The sequence below is a fragment of the Ranitomeya imitator genome, chromosome 7 (assembly GCF_032444005.1).
Source record: "Ranitomeya imitator isolate aRanImi1 chromosome 7, aRanImi1.pri, whole genome shotgun sequence".
NCBI classification, from domain to species: domain Eukaryota; kingdom Metazoa; phylum Chordata; class Amphibia; order Anura; family Dendrobatidae; genus Ranitomeya; species Ranitomeya imitator.
Genome location: NC_091288.1, coordinates 40,355,035 through 40,375,105, shown reverse-complemented (window position 1 = coordinate 40,375,105; position 20,071 = coordinate 40,355,035). Strand labels below are relative to the sequence as shown.

The window sequence follows — 20,071 nt, the reverse complement described above, 5'->3', positions numbered from 1 at the left end:
GCTACCCCTTCTGGTTTGGAGTCAGGAAGATGTTGCATGTTTGTGTTACCTGCCAAAGGGATCCCTCCTTACCTCCAGGCATGACATCACCCCCAGTGAAGAAGGCTATGCCATTGTGGCAACCGGACGCCTGGGGTGCCACACTATACTATGTGACGTCCTATATCATTGTGATGGCTGTGCTATACTCTGCCCGCTCTTTGACACCCAAGCTCATGTGACTCTTCTCTGGCTGATGCAATCTTCGGCATTGTGTAAAAGCGGTGGACATTTTTGGATTTTGGATGATTCGCACTTGACAAGTCACAAGTTCTGGTCCAGCAAATTTCCTCAAATTTGACACAAATGCGATTTGCATCAAATGGATTCACTTATATTTAATTGCAAGCCAACAAAGAGGAGAAGATATTTACTAGTTCCTACTTATCTGCTGATTATTTTTAGACTGAATCATCTTTCTATGAAAAGGCTTCTCTCTATATATGTGTATAGACATGAATGAGACATAGGGAGGACGACTCTGCGTGACTAGGTGACAGAATTTGGGCTAATGAGGTATAATATGGTCAACAATGGTACTTTCTCCTACGCCTCATTGGGGGACACAGAACCATGGGTGTTATGCTGCTGCCACTAGGAGAACACAAAAAAATTAACTCCTCCCCTGCAGTATACACCCTCTCTCTGGCTGAAACTCACCCAGTTCTTGCATAGTGTCTGTAGGAGGCACTTGGGTCTGTTTCAGACCCCAACGTTTTTTTATTTTAAATTTTTTTCCTGTTTTTTTTCTGTAAATTTTTATTTTTTAACTAACGGAGTGAAGGGGGCGACGGATCCCTCCAAGTTCCAAAAGTTAAAAGCCAGAGTAATCTAGAGCATCAATAGCTGCCTAATGGTTCTGCAGAAATTGAGAACAGTCAATATTTTATTTTTGGCTCTAGCTAACCGATAATGTACTTACCGGAGAAGCAGACATCGTTATTGGAATCCAGCACTGAACATATCCTGCGGCATGCTTTTATACGTCTTCTGTTTATTTGTAGCCTCCATAAGGTGAGGTGCATTGTATACAGATTAATATCGCTTCCAATAAAAAAATTACCACTCACCTCCTGAACCATCACTGCTCCTTTGTAATTTATGCTGCATCCGCATCAGTCTGCTGAAAATCTGGTTGGCTGCAGCATTAACATTTTGTCCCAGCCAAGCCGGGCTTTGATAAAACGCAAACGCTGCAGCCCATCATAGGGAGTGGCTCAAGTGATACGCCGGCCAAATGCTGATGCCAGAAGAAAAATTATGGAGGAGTAGCACTGGAGTCTGTTTTTTTCTTCCACATTCCTGGGCCCATTAGTAATGGGTTTTCTAGTACTGTACCACCCAATCCCATAAATGTAAATGCACACTTTCTGTTTTTTTTTTCTTACATCTGGAGGTGGGGTTATTGCATACTTACACTTATATCTGTGTACATCATCGATCTATCATTTCTAAAACCATGAAGGCAGATAAAAGGATTTTCCATCATGTGCATTTATTCTATACCAACATTATATGTGATAAAAGTTTAATAGATGCGATGTCCCCCAATGGGATCTGCATCTAGCAGGAGAACGGGGCTCCGTCATGCACAACTTTTCATGCACAACTTTTCATGACAAGGGGAAAAGAATTCCAAAACAAATGTTTCTTATATGGGAATATGCCTTTAACAAACCTAAGTAAAATGAGTAAATCATAAAATAATTATTCCTTCCCTCTAAACCCCGTACACAGTTTTCTCTTGACTTTTTAAACAAAAGTTTTGTGCCAATAAGGCTCATCACAAAATTTCCAACTTATGCATGTCTGCAATATGGCATAAAGTGTATAATAAATTCCTTATGCGTTATCTCCTTTCTAAATGTACACTGCTCAAAAAAATAAAGGGAACATTTAAACAATAGAATCTAACTCCAAGTAAATCAAACTTCTGTGAGATCAATCTGTCCACTTAGGAAGCAACACTGTTTGACAATCAATTTCACATGTTGTTGTGCAAATGGAGTAAACATCAGATGGAAATTATTTGCGACTATCAAGACTCCCTCAATAAAGGAGTGGTTCTGCAGGTGGGGACCACAGACCACATCTCAGCACCAATGCTTTATGGATGATGTTTTGGTCACTTTTGAATGTTGGTTGTGCTTTCACACTCGTGGTAGCATGAGACGGACTCTACAACCCACATAAGTGGCTCAGGTAGTGCAGCTCATCCAGGATGGCACATCAATGTGAGCTGTGGCAAGAAGGTTTGCTGTGTCTGTCAGCGCAGTGTCCAGAGGCTGGAGGCGTTACCAGGAGACAGGCCAGTACACCAGGAGACATGGTGTGCAAGGAGGAACAGGAGGAGCACTGCCAGAGCCCTGCAAAATGACCACCAGCAGGCCACAAATGTGCATGTGTCTGCACAAACAGTTAGAAACTGACTCCATGAGGATGGTTTGATGGCCCTACGTCCACAGATGGGGGTTGCGCTCACAGCCCAACACCGTGCAGGATGCTTGCCATTTGCCACAGAACACCAGGATTGGCAAATTCCCCACTGGCGCCCTGTGCTCTTCACAGATGAAAGCAGGTTCACACTGAGCACATGTGACTGAGGTGACAGTCTGGATACGCCGTGGAGAGCGATCTGCTACCTGCAACATCCTTCAGCGTGACCGGTTTGGCAGTGGGTCAGTAATGGTGTGGGGTGGCATTTCTTTGGAGGGCTGCACAGCCCTCCACGTGCTCACCAGACGTAGCCTGACTGCTATTAGGCACCGAGATGAGATCCTCAGACCCCTTGTGAGACGATATGCTGATGCAGTTGGCCCTAGGTTCCTCCTAATGCAGCAACCAGGCAACCCCCACATGTACTTATGCTGGCTAACAGATGTAAATCATTCAGCTACGGCAATGAAAACTAAATCGCTGAGCAGTAAAAAATACTCGGAGGTCACCCGAGCGTGCTCGAGAAATCTCGAGTAACGAGTATTTTCGCTCATCACTAGTGTTGAGCATTCCGATACCGCAAGTATCGGGTATCGGCCGATATTTGCGGTATCGGAATTCCGATACCGAGTTCCGATATTTTTGTGATATCGGGAATCGGTATCGGGATTAAGATTAATGTGTAAAATAAAGAATAAAAATAAAAAATATTGATATACTTACCCTCTGACGCGCCCTGGTCGTCACCACTGCAACCGCCTTGCTTTCGTTCCGAAGAATGAGCGCGTAAAGGGCCTTCGATGACGTCGCGGCTTGTGATTGGTCGCTGAGCGGTCATGTGAATATGGATCCCAGCGCCTGAAGGAGAGTTTCCATTACAGGATACCTTCCGATATTTGTGTCCCATTGACTTGTATTGGTATCGGATATCGGTATCGGCGATATCCAATATTTTTCGGATATCGGCCGATACCATCCGATACCGATACTTTCAAATATCGGACGGTATCGCTCAACACTACTCATCACTATTCTGAACACATTCCACTATGCAATGAATTAAAATTTGCAACTGGAATATTTCATTCAGAGATATCTAGGATGTGGTATTTTAGTGTTCCCTTCATTTTTTTTTGAGTAGTGTATTTTTAAATGCTTCTTTAACATTTGTAAAAACTGTATTAAAGAGAACTTTAAATATAAAATTTTTTTTATTTGTTATAAATGTGGCAATGTTATTCTTTTGTTCCTGTGCTTCTCCGTTCCTGAGATATGACCCATTCTTCCCTGCTCATAAATCTAGTCCTGTTAGCCAGGGGTGTGTGGTCACCAACTCTTCTCTATGGGTATCTTCTTGAGGACCACGTCCAGTTGACTAAAACCACTAGATTTATATATAGAAAAGAGGAGACAATATCCCAGGAATGGAGATGTGCAGGAATAAAAGAAAAATATCTCCAGATTCAGGAAAACAGCGACGTTTACACGTGGTAAAAATTACATATTTTTGGCAGGTCCTTTTTAATAGTTTATACGGCACCTGATTTACACCAAAAAAATCTATATTTTCCATGTGATAATGTTATATTTGAGTAGGGCAACATTTTTCATATTGAACCTTTTTTTTTTAGATATAACGTTATTATAGAGGAGGGTTTTAACTAGTAAAGCATGTTGTATAAAGCTCTGATATTCTTCTCCTTTGATATAAGCGGTCCTCTGTACGTATCCATTCGCTTGGAAATTCCATCGGGGAACCTTTCAGTGAAATAGTTTGGATGACATGAGAGGATTATTAACTACATTTTGTATTTTCACCACATTGCCTTAATTGCCAGCGCCATAACCCGTGACAGCCAGACGCCCGTTCTATGAATGGATGCCTTTTTTCTTTCCGGCCTCTAATCAGCCGCTTGATCTTCTAGGTGTGACAGACGCAACGACTGTGGAGATAACAGCGATGAAAGAGGCTGCAGCTACCCTCCGTGCCAGCAGCAGCAGTTCACCTGTCAGAACGGTCGCTGCATCACCAGGGCCTACGTGTGCGATGGAGACAACGACTGCGGGGACGAGTCCGATGAACTGGACCACCTCTGCAGTACTCCGGAGGCAACCTGCGCCCCCAACTTCTTCAAATGTGACAATGGTCACTGTATTGAAGCCGTCAAGGTCTGCAACCGGATAGAGGACTGCTCTGATAACAGCGACGAGAAAGGATGTGGTGCGTGGAATGAGGTTTCGATATGAGGGGGGCCGGGTACACCCTACCAATGGGGGGTGCACTGTCTCAACCTTAAAGGGGTTTTCTGGTTTTCAAAAAGCCCTGTCTGTTTAGAAAAACAAACAAACTTGTTCTCTACTTACTCTTCCTAGGTCCATCAGATACCCACATCCCACAGAGGCGCCATTCCTGAGATCTCGGCGCCACTATGTACTGTTGGTGACGTGGCACTGTTGTGTCATGTGTCCACGCCAGACAAACTGCAGCGCTCACAGTTCTGCCTGATGGAAGTATGCGGCCTGATCATTAGTTTTACCGGTCACATGATATAACATTGTCACATCACCTGCCGGGAATAGCAGCTCCAACATTGTAGAAATGGCGCCATTCCATGAATAAAAAGAAAATTCACATCAGTTCACAAAATCCAAGTACTTAGGTGTTGGGAGCGGTGCATGGAAAGAAACCATGTGCCGATTCCCAGGTGAGAGCAGAAACATATAGAACAACAGGCTCCAGCAACTACTATGGAAAAACATCAAAACTTACTAATATTACCGTAATCATTTTTATTAAAGACCACAGGGCTCGAAAAGTGTAGGACAACTGTTTCTATTTTATCCCTTCTTTGTTATCTATTTTAAGAGCAAGACAATGAATGAAGTTTTAATATATTTTCATTGCGGTTGTTATTCTGCCATTCCAGGAAATAGGGTTTGTCCGATAGTGGACAACTCCTTTAAGTTCGATGATTAAGAATATATAGCTCCCTATAGCTCCCCCTAGTGGTGACTGCAGACTGACAAAATGTTATCATTTAGCTTTGTGCCTCTGTAGGGAATTTGGAGCTCTATTAAAAAAATGAATGCTCTGAAGATATATTATCAATTATTTAGCACACAAAAAAAATATTTTGCCAATAAATACAATAATATTACTACGGTAATTTAATAATATTACATTTAATACTATTAATATAATAATAATAATAATATGTATAGATAATACAGTTAGGTCCATATATATTTGGACAGAGACAACATTTTTCTAATTTTGGTTATAGACATTACCACAATGAATTTTAAACAAAACAATTCAGATGCAGTTGAAGTTCAGACTTTCAGCTTTCATTTGAGGGTATCTACATTAAAATTGGATGAAAGGTTTAGGAGTTTCAGCTCCTTAACACATGCCACCCTGTTTTTAAAGGGACCAAAAGTAATTGGACAGATTAAATAATTTTAAATAAAATGTTCATTTTTAGTACTTGGTTGAAAACCGTTTGTTGGCAATGACTGCCTGAAGTCTTGAACTCATGGACATCACCAGACGCTGTGTTTCCTCCTTTTTGATGCTCTGCCGGCCTTCACTGCGGTGGTTTTCAGTTGCTGTTTGTTTGTGGCCTTTCTGTCTGAAGTTTAGTCTTTAACAAGTGAAATGCATGCTCAATTGGGTTGAGATCAGGTGACTGACTTGGCCATTCAAGAATATTCCACTTCTTTGCTTTAATAAACTCCTGTGTTGCTTTGGCTTTATGTCTTGGGTCATTGTCCATCTGTAGTATGAAACGACGACCAATCAGTTTTGCTGCATTTGGCTGGATCTGAGCACACAGTATGTCTCTGAATACCTCAGAATTCATTCGGCTGCTTCTGTCCTGTGTCACATCATCAATAAACACTAGTGACCCAGTGCCACTGGCAGCCATGCCTGCCCAAGCCATCACACTGCCTCCGCCGTGTTTTACAGATGATGTGGTATGCTTTGGATCATGAGCTGTACCTCGCCTTCGCCATACTTTTCTCTTTCCATCATTCTGGTAGAGGTTGATCTTGGTTTCATCTGTCCAAAGAATGTTCTTCCAGAACTGTGCGGCTTTTTTAGATGTTTTTTAGCAAAGTCCACTCTAGTCTTTTTGTTCTTGATGCTTATGAGTGGCTTGCACCGTGCAGTGATCCCTCTGTATTTACTTTCATGCAGTCTTCTCTTTATGGTAGATTTGGATATTGATACGCCGACCTCCTGGAGAGTGTTGGTCACTTGGTTGGCTGTTGTGAAGGGGTTTCTCTTCACCATGGAGATTATTCTCCGATCATCCACCACTGTTGTCTTCCGTGGGCGCCCAGGTCTTTTTGCATTGATGAGTTCACCAGTGCTTTCTTTCTTTCTCAGGATGTACCAAATTGTAGATTTTGCCACTCCTAATATTGTAGCAATTTCTCGGATGGATTTTTTCTGTTTTCGCAGCTTAAGGATGGCTTGTTTCACCTGCATGGAGAGCTCCTTTGACCGCATGTTTACTTCACAGCAAAATCTTCCAAATGCAAGTACCACACCTCAAATCAACTCCAGGCCTTTTATCTGCTTAATTGAGAATGACATAATGAAGGGATTGCCCACACCTTTCCATGAAATAGCTTTGGATTCAATTGTCCAATTACTTTTGGTCCCTTTTTAAAACGGGGTGGCACATGTTAAGGAGCTGAAACTCCTAAACCCTTCATCCAATTTTAATGTGGATACCCTCAAGTGAAAGCTGAAAGTCTGAACTTCAACTGCATCTGAATTGTTTTGTTTAAAATTCATTGTGGTAATGTCTATAACCAAAATTAGAAAAATGTTGCCTCTGTCCAAATATATATGGACCTAACTGTATATCTACTAGAAAAATAATGGCTTGTGACCAATATATTCCATATAAATTTAATTTGTAGAATCAACGTGGATTTCGGATTTGTTATTTTAGGAATTCTTTTCCATTTTGCACACATTTGTCCCTTTTGAATAGTGAATATGAATGACAATACTGTTGACTGTTAACCATTTGTTTTCTCCCGTGCAGGCGTTAACGAGTGCAGTGATCCTTCTCTCAGTGGCTGCGACCACAACTGCACAGATACACAGACAAGCTTCTTCTGCAGCTGTCGAGCTGGCTACAGGCTCATGTCCGATAAACGGACCTGTGATGATATTGACGAGTGCGCAGAGTCCCCGTGGTTATGCAGCCAAATCTGTGAGAATACTGCAGGCTCCTACATCTGCAAGTGTGCGCCGGGCTACATCAGGGAACCTGACGGGAAGAGCTGCCGCCAGAATAGCAATATCGCCCCGTATCTTATATTCAGTAACCGCTATTACCTGAGAAACCTGACAGTGGATAGTCTGTCTTATTCTCTAATATTACAAGGTCTGAGCAATGTGGTGGCCCTGGACTATGATCGCGTGGAAGAAAGATTGTATTGGATCGATGTGGGAAGGAGAGTTATGGAGAGAATGTTCCTCAATGGAACCAACAAAGAGACAATTATTAACACCGATATTCTGAGCGGAGAAGGTTTAGCAGTAGATTGGGTTGGCAGGTAAGGGAGAAATAACTAAGTTTACAAGAGTTTTCCACTACTTGGACAACCCCATCTTATATACTCGAGTCCCCCCAATAAAATATGAAAAGCTGATACTCACCTCCTGCACCGGCGGTGTACCACCGATGCCAGCGTTGAATTCCCTGGTCCTACAGTGACATTGTTATTTCACATGAGCACTGCAGCCAATCTGCGGTCAGCAATGAGCTGATTTGCTCGCACTTTCCCTGGATGTCCGTGGGAAGTACGAGAACAGCAGTCCATTATTAGCCACTGATTGGCTGCAGCGCTCACAGGACGTAACAATGTTACCCAAGTGAAAGAAGATCCAATGCAGACACCATGGCAATGGTGCAAAGGGTGAGTATAATCTTTTCATGTTTTACTTGGGAGACTTGGGCATTTAAGAAGGGGTTGTCCAAGTAGTGGTAGTGGACAACCGCTTTAAGGTGGATCCAAATATACCTGTCCGAAAAGTCAATATATTAATATAATAGACTACTGCTGTGAAGAAAATTAGAGACCGGCTGAAAACCATACAATAAGGGTATATTCAGGATAGTAGACAGACCCAATGTCAGCCTATGAGCTAGTTCACATGAGCTGTGTGTAACGGATCAGCTGGATGATATGCGGCTACTAGACAGCTTGATTACATGTGGGGATTCCTTATTAACCAGACAACCTCCACATGTACTCAGCCTGGCTAGCAGCCGTAAATCATCCAGCTGCGGCAAGGAAAACTAAATCTCCGAGCAGTCATAAATCCTCGGAGACCACCCGAGCGTGTTTGGGAAAATCCGAGCAACGAGTATACTCGCTCATCACTATAAATCACTATTGTTCTAAAATGAAAAAAAATACAAGACAACTAATAGAAGGGAAAAATCTGATTTGCATTTGTTCTGAAATCACAGTAGAGGCGGAAAAAAGGTCCGGGTGACCACCTACTCATTGGGTGGGGGAAGGGGCTGATGACAGGTGCCTGGCACTGGCGGGTATTGTGCACCTGTACTCTGCATAAACAGGTGACTACCACGACAAGTGCATGGCCGGCAAGTATCGTGCACCTGTGCAATTCATTATAATAGGCCACATGATTGGTCAGCGTCACACTGGGGTGCCAAGGGCCCACCAGTAACCAACTCCAGGGCCCATTTTCCAGCTACATGAAAATGGGACATTATCCTCAATCACAAATCTGTATACCGTAACAATGAACTGGGTAGATTGATAAATGAATTAATAAGATGCCGCCTTTGTCTGAACATAGTGATTCGAGTATATTGTGCCAAGTACTGCTTGTATAAGAGGCTGGTGGCCCACTCTTGCAGAGGGGCTCACCGGAGGATTCTCCTGACCTCCCGTGGGCCAGTCCAAGCCTGTATTGGTCCCTGCTCAGTGTGCAGGCATCTGATGCACGGTCATCAGCACCTCTTATCCCTGATATGGAAGTAAGAGGTGATGATGTTCTCTTTATGAGTCTAATATTATCGAAAAAGGGTCTGTTTTTCTCTGTAGAGGTGCAATACCATACACATTAATTTTGCTGCAATTCCAGGAAGCTATACTGGGTGGACTCCTACAAGAACTGTATCAGCGTTGCCGAGCTGGATGGGAGGTTCAGGAAGAGGCTGGTTGACCGCTGTGCAGACGTCAATAACACTTTCTGCTTTCAGCATCCTAGAGCTATCGTGGTTCATCCAAAGAAAGGGTATGACATTTCACACAGAGAATTACCTCTTATTACTTGTGTTATAATTGACGCGATTTTCATTATATTGTACTTTATTGTATCTCAAAAGACACCACGCTGCTGACATGAAACTAAATCCGTCTTTTATTAATATCTACTTAACATTTTCCTCGGCTTGGCATGCAGGAATCGTCCAGGAAATGTGTCCCTTTCTACATAAATGAATGAATTTCCTCATTGGAGCCAATGTGTTTGATAAATCCCAGGGTGGGCACATCACTCAAAATTGCCCCAAGTTCTCACAAAGTGTATAAATAAAATTATCCAATTTTTATTCACAAAAAAGATGATTTTTTTTTTAACATTTGTATTATTATCCAAATGGCATCTGTTTTATATATCAGCAGTTAATAACATTTACAATTTCAAATCTATTTATATAATCGTCTAAGGGGTACGCAGTCCGGCTGCAAATTGGTGCGGGATTTCAACCACGCTTCACTGATTGGTCACGCCCAGCTGGCCGCGACCAATCAGCGATATTGGCACGGAATTTAACCCCCATTCACAGCGCGACATACATACAGTGGGGCAAAAAAGTATTTAGTCAGTCAGCAATAGTGCAAGTTCCACCACTTAAAAAGATGAGAGGCGTCTGTAATTTACATCATAGGTAGACCTCAACTATGGGAGACAAACTGAGAAAAAAAAATCCAGAAAATCACATTGTCTGTTTTTTTTAACATTTTATTTGCATATTATGGTGGAAAATAAGTATTTGGTCAGAAACAAAATTTCATCTCAATACTTTGTAATATATCCTTTGTTGGCAATGACAGAGGTCAAACGTTTTCTGTAAGTCTTCACAAGGTTGCCACACACTGTTGTTGGTATGTTGGCCCATTCCTCCATGCAGATCTCCTCTAGAGCAGTGATGTTTTTGTCTTTTCGCTTGGCAACACGGACTTTCAACTCCCTCCAAAGGTTTTCTATAGGGTTGAGATCTGGAGAATGGCTAGGCCACTCCAGGACCTTGAAATGCTTCTTACGAAGCCACTCCTTCGTTGCCCTGGCGGTGTGCTTTGGATCATTGTCATGTTGAAAGACCCAGCCACGTTTCATCTTCAATGCCCTTGCTGATGGAAGGAGGTTTGCACTCAAAATCTCACGATACATGGCCCCATTCATTCTTTCATGTACCTGGATCAGTCGTCCTGGCCCCTTTGCAGAGAAACAGCCCCAAAGCATGATGTTTCCACCACCATGCTTTACAGTAGGTATGGTGTTTGATGGATGCAACTCAGTATTCTTTTTCCTCCAAACACGACAAGTTGTGTTTCTACCAAACAGTTCCAGTTTGGTTTCATCAGACCATAGGACATTCTCCCAAAACTCCTCTGGATCATCCAAATGCTCTCTAGCAAACTTCAGACGGGCCCGGACATGTACTGGCTTAAGCAGTGGGACACGTCTGGCACTGCAGGATCTGAGTCCATGGTGGCGTAGTGTGTTACTTATGGTAGGCCTTGTTACATTGGTCCCAGCTCTCTGCAGTTCATTCACTAGGTCCCCCCGCGTGGTTCTGGGATTTTTGCTCACCGTTCTTGTGATCATTCTGACCCCACGGCGTGGGATTTTGCATGGAGCTCCAGATCGAGGGAGATTGTCAGTGGTCTTGTATGTCTTCCATTTTCTAATTATTGCTCCCAATGTTGATTTCTTCACTCCAAGCTGGTTGGCTATTGCAGATTCAGTCTTCCCAGCCTGGTGCAGGGCTACAACTTTGTTTCTGGTGTCCTTTGACAGCTCTTTGGTCTTCACCATAGTGGAGTTTGGAGTCAGACTGTTTGAGGGTGTGCACAGGTGTCTTTTTATACTGATAACAAGTTTAAACAGGTTCCATTACTACAGGTAATGAGTGGAGGAAAGAGGAGACTCTTAAAGAAGAAGTTACAGGTCTCTGAGAGCCAGAAATCTTGATTGTTTGTTTCTGACCAAATACTTATTTTCCACCATAATATGCAAATAAAATGATAAAAAAAACAGACAATGTGATTTTCTGGATTTTTTTTTCTCAGTTTGTCTCCCATAGTTGAGGTCTACCTATGATGTAAATTACAGACGCATCTCATCTTTTTAAGTGGTGGAACTTGCACTATTGCTGACTGACTAAATACTTTTTTGCCCCACTGTACATACGTACATATTCTAGAATACCCGATGCGTTAGAATCGGGCCACCATCTAGTACTTAATAATTGCAATATAGCCATAAAAATCAGGTGCAGTACAGATGATCCATATTAGATCCAATTTTTTCTGTGCATCCATAGACTTGAATAGGCGAGTCTTATCTGTAATACAGAACAGACTAGTGCATGCTGTGATTATTTTTTATCGTGAGGATATTCAATTTATGTGGAAAAAATTATATCTGAACAACCCTATTAAACATTTTTCTGATGGTTGCCTGTCACGATTTGATCAAACCTAACATTTCTATGTATAGTAAACCTATTATAAATAATGCAAATAACAACAACTTATTTTTTCAAATGTTTGTGCATTTCTGTTGCTATTATATCTTCTGTATTACATTGGCGGCTGCCCATATAGTCATTGATCTCTTCTTAAAGGGAATCTGTCACCCCATTTTTCGCCTTTAAGCCCATCAGGGGCTTGTCTACACCATTCTGTAATGCTGTAGATAAGCCCCCGATGTATCCTGAAAGATAAGAAAAACAAGTTTAATTATACTCACCCAGGGGCGGTCCCGGTGTGGTCCGGTACGATGGGCGTCACTGTCAGGGTCCAGCGCCTCCCATCTTCATGAGATGACGTCGTCTTCCTTCCTTCCTGTCGCGGCTCCTGCACAGGCTAATCTTTATCAGCGTAAAGTAGTGCAGTGCGCAGGCACCAGGAAAGGTCAGAGAGGCCCAGCGCCTGCGCACTGCAGTTTTTTTCCCTACCCTCTAAAGGGCAGATAAAGTACCCCTGCGCAGGAGCTGCGACAGGAAGCAAGGAGGATGACGACATCGTATAAAGATGGGAGGCGCCAGATCCGGACCACGACGCCCATCGGACCGCACCACACCGGGACCGCCCCTGGGTGAGTATAATCTAACCTGTTTTTCTTATCTTTCAGGTTACATAAGGGGCTTATCTACAGCATTATAGAATGCTGTAGATAAGCCCCTGATGGCGGTGGCAACAGCTTATAGGCGAAAAATGGGGTGACAGATTCCCTTTAACCTTCGCTGCTCATTACATCACCTATAGAGTTGGACCGAAAATAGAAATGCATCTGGACGTCTGAGATCAAAAAGAAACATTTGGTCTTCACATATTACAATAACCTGCTACACCAGAAAACATTCTCTGACACCAGGATGTAATTGATGAGCGGTCACTGGTGGCCACATGGGACTTACAAAAACTAGATCCAAGAGGGCTTAGAACGGTGGCTCATTAAAATAGTTGTTTTGTGTGCAGTTGTTTCAAATATGCTCCCATGAGAATATCATTAGGAAACAAATTCCAAAAAGTTTACTCTAATTTTATTTTTTCCCCTTACAGACACATTTACTGGACAGACTGGGGAGACATGCCGTACATTGGCAGAGTTGGCATGGACGGCAAGAACAAAACCGTTATCGTCTCTACTAAGTTGGAATGGCCTAATGGAATTACAATAGACTACACCAATGACAAGCTCTACTGGGCCGATGCCCACTTGAACTACATTGAGTACGTACTTAGAGAAGAATAAAGCCACTCGGTAACTGTTCATAAACATATACATGGCATGACTCTTTGCAGTAATGACTAGGACTTTGAGCTGTCTATGAATCACCGTCAAAATAGACACATATGCAGTTCTCGATCTCAGCCAGTCAACAGTTGAATGAGAGCCAAGAATATTGAATAACTCAATGACACTCATTAACTTTTTATTATCAGATACAGTAAAATATATATATTACTACATATTTCGTCTAGCACTAAATACTCCATTGTATTTTAGGGCTGTAATTTCCAACCATTTTGTAAGCATTAGAGTGACTGCAAACTTATGAATCTTTAAATCATGCGCCAGTGCCACCAGGGGGCGCATGACCGAAAGCAAGCATTTTGCATACATGCGGTCACCTACCGACTAAACGTGCGTGGCCTCATTGAGCGAAGCCCAACACGTCTAGTCGGAATGTGGCCGGAAGTATGCAAATCTTATACTTGCGGGCACGTGATCGCCTGCTCCCGGTGCTGGCATAGAGTGACTGCAGACATGTACCCCAAGGCTGGACATGCACTTCCTAATGAATTAGGTGTATCTTACTCCTTCACATCCCTCATTAAGATTGGCCTATGAAACCTCACTCTTAATGAATCGTAGTCTTTTTTTGAAAAAATTATACTTGGTTTAATTTATAAAATTGGTTTTGAATAGATGTGGAATTGATTGAATCAAATTGAAGAAGTCTATGTAGCCTATGTTGTATATTGCTTTAATTAATTCTTTTTACATAGACAGAACATTATTGACAAAATTAACATTTTGGGAAAGTTTACATGATTCACCAACCTGAACTAGCTCCTCTAAAGACCCAGCAAGCCATTATTCAGAGCACGTCTTCTCGCATTGTATAATATTACGTAATAGAATCTGGATTTGTTATCTAAAGTTCCATTCTCAGAGATCTTCGTAATTTATTAAACTTCCTCTATATTTACTTTTGCTTTTTTTTTTTAATACCAATTTGCAGCCAGTAATCTCCATAAGCAGAACTGAGCTAAGACATTTGCCTCAGTAGTTTTCGTTTTGCATTGTTTTTATAGATACTCGGATTTGGATGGTGCACACCGACACTCGGTGTATGACGGAAACCTCCCTCACCCTTTTGCCATCACTGTATTTGAAGATATGATATATTGGACCGACTGGAACACTAGAACGGTGGAAAAGGGAAATAAATACGATGGGTCTGGAAGAATCATGTTGGCCAATACCACACACAGGCCATTTGATATTCATGTCTACCATCCTTACCGGCAGCCTATATGTAAGTACCGCTACCGGAGCATTGGGAGGTGTTATGTTAGCTCTTATTTTACTAAATTCTACTTTTTATAATACATGGATTTTTTTAGTACAGATTATTTAAGATTAATTGTGACATTTTTCTTTTTTCCACTTGTATGATATTGTTATATAGGCACTACATATGGCATTCCATGGAACTGGGTGGGTCACAGATTCCGAGCACAGATCTGTACTATCGATATGTCCACTAAGTCTTAATTTGCTCTTTTGGTTTTGAAGAAATGCAAAATCAGGACACCGTAGACACTTTTGTCATTAGGCTGACTAGAATCTGTTCCTCTATTTCACTTTAGTCTTCCCTCCCGTAATACAGGTGCTTCACACAAAATTAGAATATCATAAAAAAGTTAATTTGTTTCAGTTCTTCAATACAAAAAGTGAATCTCATATATTATATATAGAGGCATTACAGACTGATCTATTTCTAGTGTTTATTTCTGTTAATGTTGATGATTATGGTAAAGAGGAAGACGAGAGATGCCAAACTCAACGATGCAGATGAGCTGAAGGCTGCTATCAAAGCAACCTGGGCTTCCATAACTCCTCAGCAGTTCCACAGGCTGATCGCCTCCATGCCACGCCACATTGATGCAGTAATTGATGCAAATGAAGCCTCGACCAAGTATTGAGTGCATTTACTGAACATACATTTCAGTAGGCCAACATTTCGGATTTTAAAATCATTTTTCAACTGGTATTACAAAGTATTCTAATTTACTGAGATAATGGCTTCTGGGTTTTCACTGACTGTATGCAATAATCATCAACATTAACAGAAATAAATACCTGAAATAGATCACTCTGTAATGTATATTATATGAGATTCACTTTTTGTATTGAAGAACTGAAATAAATTAACTTTTTGATTTTTCTAATAAGATATATTACAAACTTGCTTATTTTCATGTGCAATTAAGTATTAATATTCTGATATATTGCTTCACTCTAGCGAGCAATCCCTGCGGCAGAAACAATGGAGGCTGTTCACACTTGTGTCTTATTAAAGAGGGAGGCCAGGGGTACTCTTGTGAATGTCCAGACCATTTCTTGGCCATGCAGTTTGGAAGCATCGTTCGCTGCCTTCCTTCTTGCTCCAGTACCCAATTCTTATGTGCTGACAGTGAAAGGTCAGTACATGATATTAAGAATTACTTATTAATGAACTTTAATTTTTAAGATGTATTTGAACCTAAGATAAAGTAATTTTCACATAGATCTCCTGGTTTTTGTGTCTTTATATAACACATTCGTACTATATTATGTCACCACGCTAAAGATGTATCCCGATATGGTGGAAATGCGATGGCCAGCGAGACTGCAGGGATGGCTCTGATGAGCCGCCTACCTGTCCTCATCGGTACTGCCGCGTGGGACAGTTCCAGTGCAACGATGGAAACTGCACAAGTTCCCACTTCTTGTGTAACACAGCTCCAGACTGTCCGGACAACTCTGATGAAGATCCAATGCTTTGTGGTAAGATGAGACATGTGATGTTGAGGCCATGTTTTGGTCAGTTTTGTATTTTGTATGTGAACACTATTTTGCATGAATATTAAAGTTGTATATGAGTTTTACCATCTCCCTTTAAACAAGCCCTTCCATCAAAGTTTGTATCCTCTTAATATATTTCAGTCATATTATATTGCACTGTGTTGTTACAATTGCTCATTTTGCCTTTCTACCCGGTAATTGTTCTCTTTTCCATTGTTTCTCTGACATGAATGATGCAGAATAATTGTTGTTCTGTTGATAAATCATGCAGGGAAAATAGACTTCCAGTTTCTACATAAACCTTTGAAAGAGTCAGCTAGTCAGTTTTTAATCACATGATGTCATAGATCTAATGGACAAGAGAAGAATTAGCTGGGTAGAAAGCCAAAATGAGCAATTGTAAGTACACAGTGCTCTATAATACAATGACTACAATTTATTAAGAGGATAGACCTTTTGATGGGTGGAGGAGGGCTTCTTCAATTTTATGATGCATTCGTTTCCCTGCATTTAGAATTCTTCTAATTGACTTTTCCATTTCTTTTTTGCAGCCACTCATCAGTGTGACGACCACCAGTGGCAGTGCGCTAACAAGCGCTGTATCCCTGAGGCATGGCAGTGTGACACAGACAACGACTGCGGAGACAACTCAGACGAAGACAGCACCCACTGCGCCACCAGAACCTGTAATCCTGGGCAATTCAAATGCAATAATGGACGCTGCATCCCTCAGAGCTGGAAATGTGACGTGGATGACGATTGCGGGGACCATTCAGATGAGCCCATTCAGGAGTGCAGTAAGAATTGATTCCATGTTCCTAAAAATATAGTAATTATAGTAATTACATATGAGACTTACAGTACTTTACCTACTATGCATCCCCATATAATCTGAGACAGGGGTTATCGGGTCTATGCTGCACATACGATACTACATTGTCATGTTAGGCTACTTTCACACTAGCGTCGGAATCTCCCCGTCGCAATGCGTCGGGCAGAGATTCCAACGCTAGCGTTTAACGCATTGCACAACGGAGGCAGTGGATGCATTTCTCCGGCGCATCCGCTGCCCCATTGTGAGGTGCGGGGAGGTGGGGGCGGAGTTCCGGCCGCGCATGCGCGGTCGGAAAAGACGGTCCCCCGGCTGCAAAAAACGTTACATGGAACGTTTTTTGCGGCCGACGGTCCGCCACAACACGGCGCAACCGTCGCGCGACGGTTGCGACGTGTGGCAATCCGTCGCAATGCGTCACGTAATGTTAGTCAATGGAGAAAAAACGCATCCTGCAAACACTTTTGCAGGATGCGTTTTTTCTGAAAAACGACGCATTGTGACGGATTGCAGTTAACGCTAGTGTGAAAGTAGCTTTACTGTAGTCCAGGAGTTTTAGCATGAAAGCAAATGCATCATATCAAAAAGATTTTGGAAAAGAATACACTACTGAATTAGAATTCCAGAAATATATCCTTTTTCTGCATTAAACATATCTATGTAGCTTGAGCATTGGTCTTCAAATTTGCTTCAACTGCATAGTTCGTCCACCCTGATTCTCCTGCTGGGTGTAACGATTCCTCCGCTCAGTGAATGATTGCTATGCTGTTCTGTGGAAACAGTCCTGATGAGCTGTCTGTGTCTTGATTGTCAGCTTGGTTGTCCAATTATGTGATGGGCTTGCTGGGCTGTTGGTGCTTTGATTGACAGCTCTGCTGTCCAATCTGTGACTGAGGCGTGCGGGACTTCTGCAGGTGTTCAGTGTTGTGGTGATCGCAAAGCTACTTACCTGAGCTGTCTGCCCCTGATGTCCGCCAGATGTAGCTTGTGCTTCTTGGTGAGCGTTAGCCTGATTCTGTTGTTCTGATCTTCTGCTGCCCGACACTTTGGACCATGTTCTGACTATCCCTTTGTCTTGTCCTTCAGTTTTTGCTCCGCTATCTCTTGTTATTGACCTTGGACTGTGACCTGACTTACGCCTTTGTCTTTTCCCTTGGTCATCTACGTACCCTCTCGGTATTGACCTTGGAACGTCTGACTCTTTTGCCTCACGGCCTGTCCATGAGTAGTGACTAGCATCACACTGGGGATGATATCTGGAGTATTAAGAGAGAGAATCCTGTTGGTGGACCAACAGTTCAATTTGGAGCAAATTAGGAGACCAGTTGATAAAGGGTAAGGGAGCACGACAATATCAAGAAAGTATGAAATAGGAGATCAATCAATGAGGTGCTAGAACAGGTAGAAAACTCACATGTGCAGGTAATTACATGTAATTACAGGTAGTCTTTCTTCTTCCTTCTCCTCAAATTAGGAGACCAGTGATCACGCTGCTTTTCAGGTAATTTTTGTAAGATCTTTTAGGTAGGATGCATAAAACCCCTTTAAGCCTTTAGTGCAGGCCTCCGGGATTCCAGCTTACGAGTCTTGCAGTGTAATCCTCATACAGGTGCACAGATATATGAGCATGTGAGACAAAAATGGTGAAAAGATATCTGCTCTCCGTAAGGCGATGAAAAGTTTCAAGTTTATGTCCGGAACATAAATATAGACAGAACATCTAAGTTGGAAAAAAACCCAACCCATTTCAACCAGAAGGTCTTCGTTATGATTAGGACCTTCTGCTCAAAACGCGTTGATTTTGCTGACTGATCTGCTCTGTCTATATTTATGTTCCTGGAAAAGATTTTAGTCTACTTACGGAGTGTCCAATATCTTTTTACATTTAAGTCTTTTTCTCTTTGGTTCCATCAACTAAAAGCTCAAGAAAATGAATGGAAAAAGTTGTGCAACTGCAACATATAATGGCCGGCATATATACTGAATTAAGCATTTACAGCATGCAAAGTCAATACTGTAATGCATAAATTACCGTAGCCTACAGTTCAGCGCAACTTGCAGCTCTCCCGATTAACAGATTTCTAAAAAAAATTTCCTCCATGGACGCCATAAAATGCACATATGCTGTAAATGTTTCCAAATATATTAATTGAAAAAAATATATATTTTATTTACAAATGAAATATAAACTATAAATACACAAGCAGACAATGCATGATAAGATAGCAGGTAAACGACGTGCTTTCTACAATTTGTTTTCAGTGGGTCCTGCTTATCGATGTGACAATCACACTGACTTTGACTGCAAGACGAACTATCGGTGCATCCCGCTATGGGCTGTGTGCAATGGCTATGATGACTGTAGAGACAACTCTGATGAAGAAAACTGTGGTAAGATTTTTGGATTACAGAAATCAAAATTTCCCTGATATCACCAGCTTTAGTAATACGTAAAGTGGAATTTCTACACTGCCAGTATATAAATGGTAAGAATGGAAAATATTACTGTAGACGTTTGGAGCAGTTGAGAAAACTGTAGAAGTCCATTTATTTTTTTTAGTGGCCAGAAAATAATTTCCAAAGGATCTAATAAAAAACATAAAAAATACTAAATAAGAAAACAAAACAACCTAAAAAGAGAGGCACAAATTTAGACATTTTGCTAAGTCTCCCCATGTTTGGATTGCGGAAATTGATTTTCTATGATATTGTGCCTGAAAGAGAAATGAATTTGTGAGCCCCATTGGGGACAGTCTCTGTACAACACCTCAGAATATGTTAGTGGTATTTAAGCCATGGGAAAGTGCTCTCTTTCCACCATCCTTCACCAAATTCAATGGGATGAATTATTTTCCAGCATTTAATTTACTGTTATTGGGAAATGCCCCATGAAG

At 41.7% G+C, this 20,071-nt stretch overlaps 1 protein-coding gene across 1 annotated transcript in view; it reads left to right on the top strand.

Annotated features, from left to right (window-relative positions):
• Positions 1-20,071, top strand: part of LRP2 (LDL receptor related protein 2) — a 240,036-nt gene that overhangs the window by 176,288 nt on the left and 43,677 nt on the right. Inside the window, exons 49-57 of the mRNA XM_069733090.1 lie at positions 4,401-4,696; positions 7,539-8,055; positions 9,620-9,772; positions 13,330-13,500; positions 14,590-14,813; positions 15,804-15,981; positions 16,131-16,327; positions 16,897-17,142; positions 19,440-19,568. Of these exons, the coding sequence (XP_069589191.1) occupies positions 4,401-4,696; positions 7,539-8,055; positions 9,620-9,772; positions 13,330-13,500; positions 14,590-14,813; positions 15,804-15,981; positions 16,131-16,327; positions 16,897-17,142; positions 19,440-19,568 (2,111 nt within the window). The remainder of the gene's footprint in view (positions 1-4,400; positions 4,697-7,538; positions 8,056-9,619; positions 9,773-13,329; positions 13,501-14,589; positions 14,814-15,803; positions 15,982-16,130; positions 16,328-16,896; positions 17,143-19,439; positions 19,569-20,071) is intronic.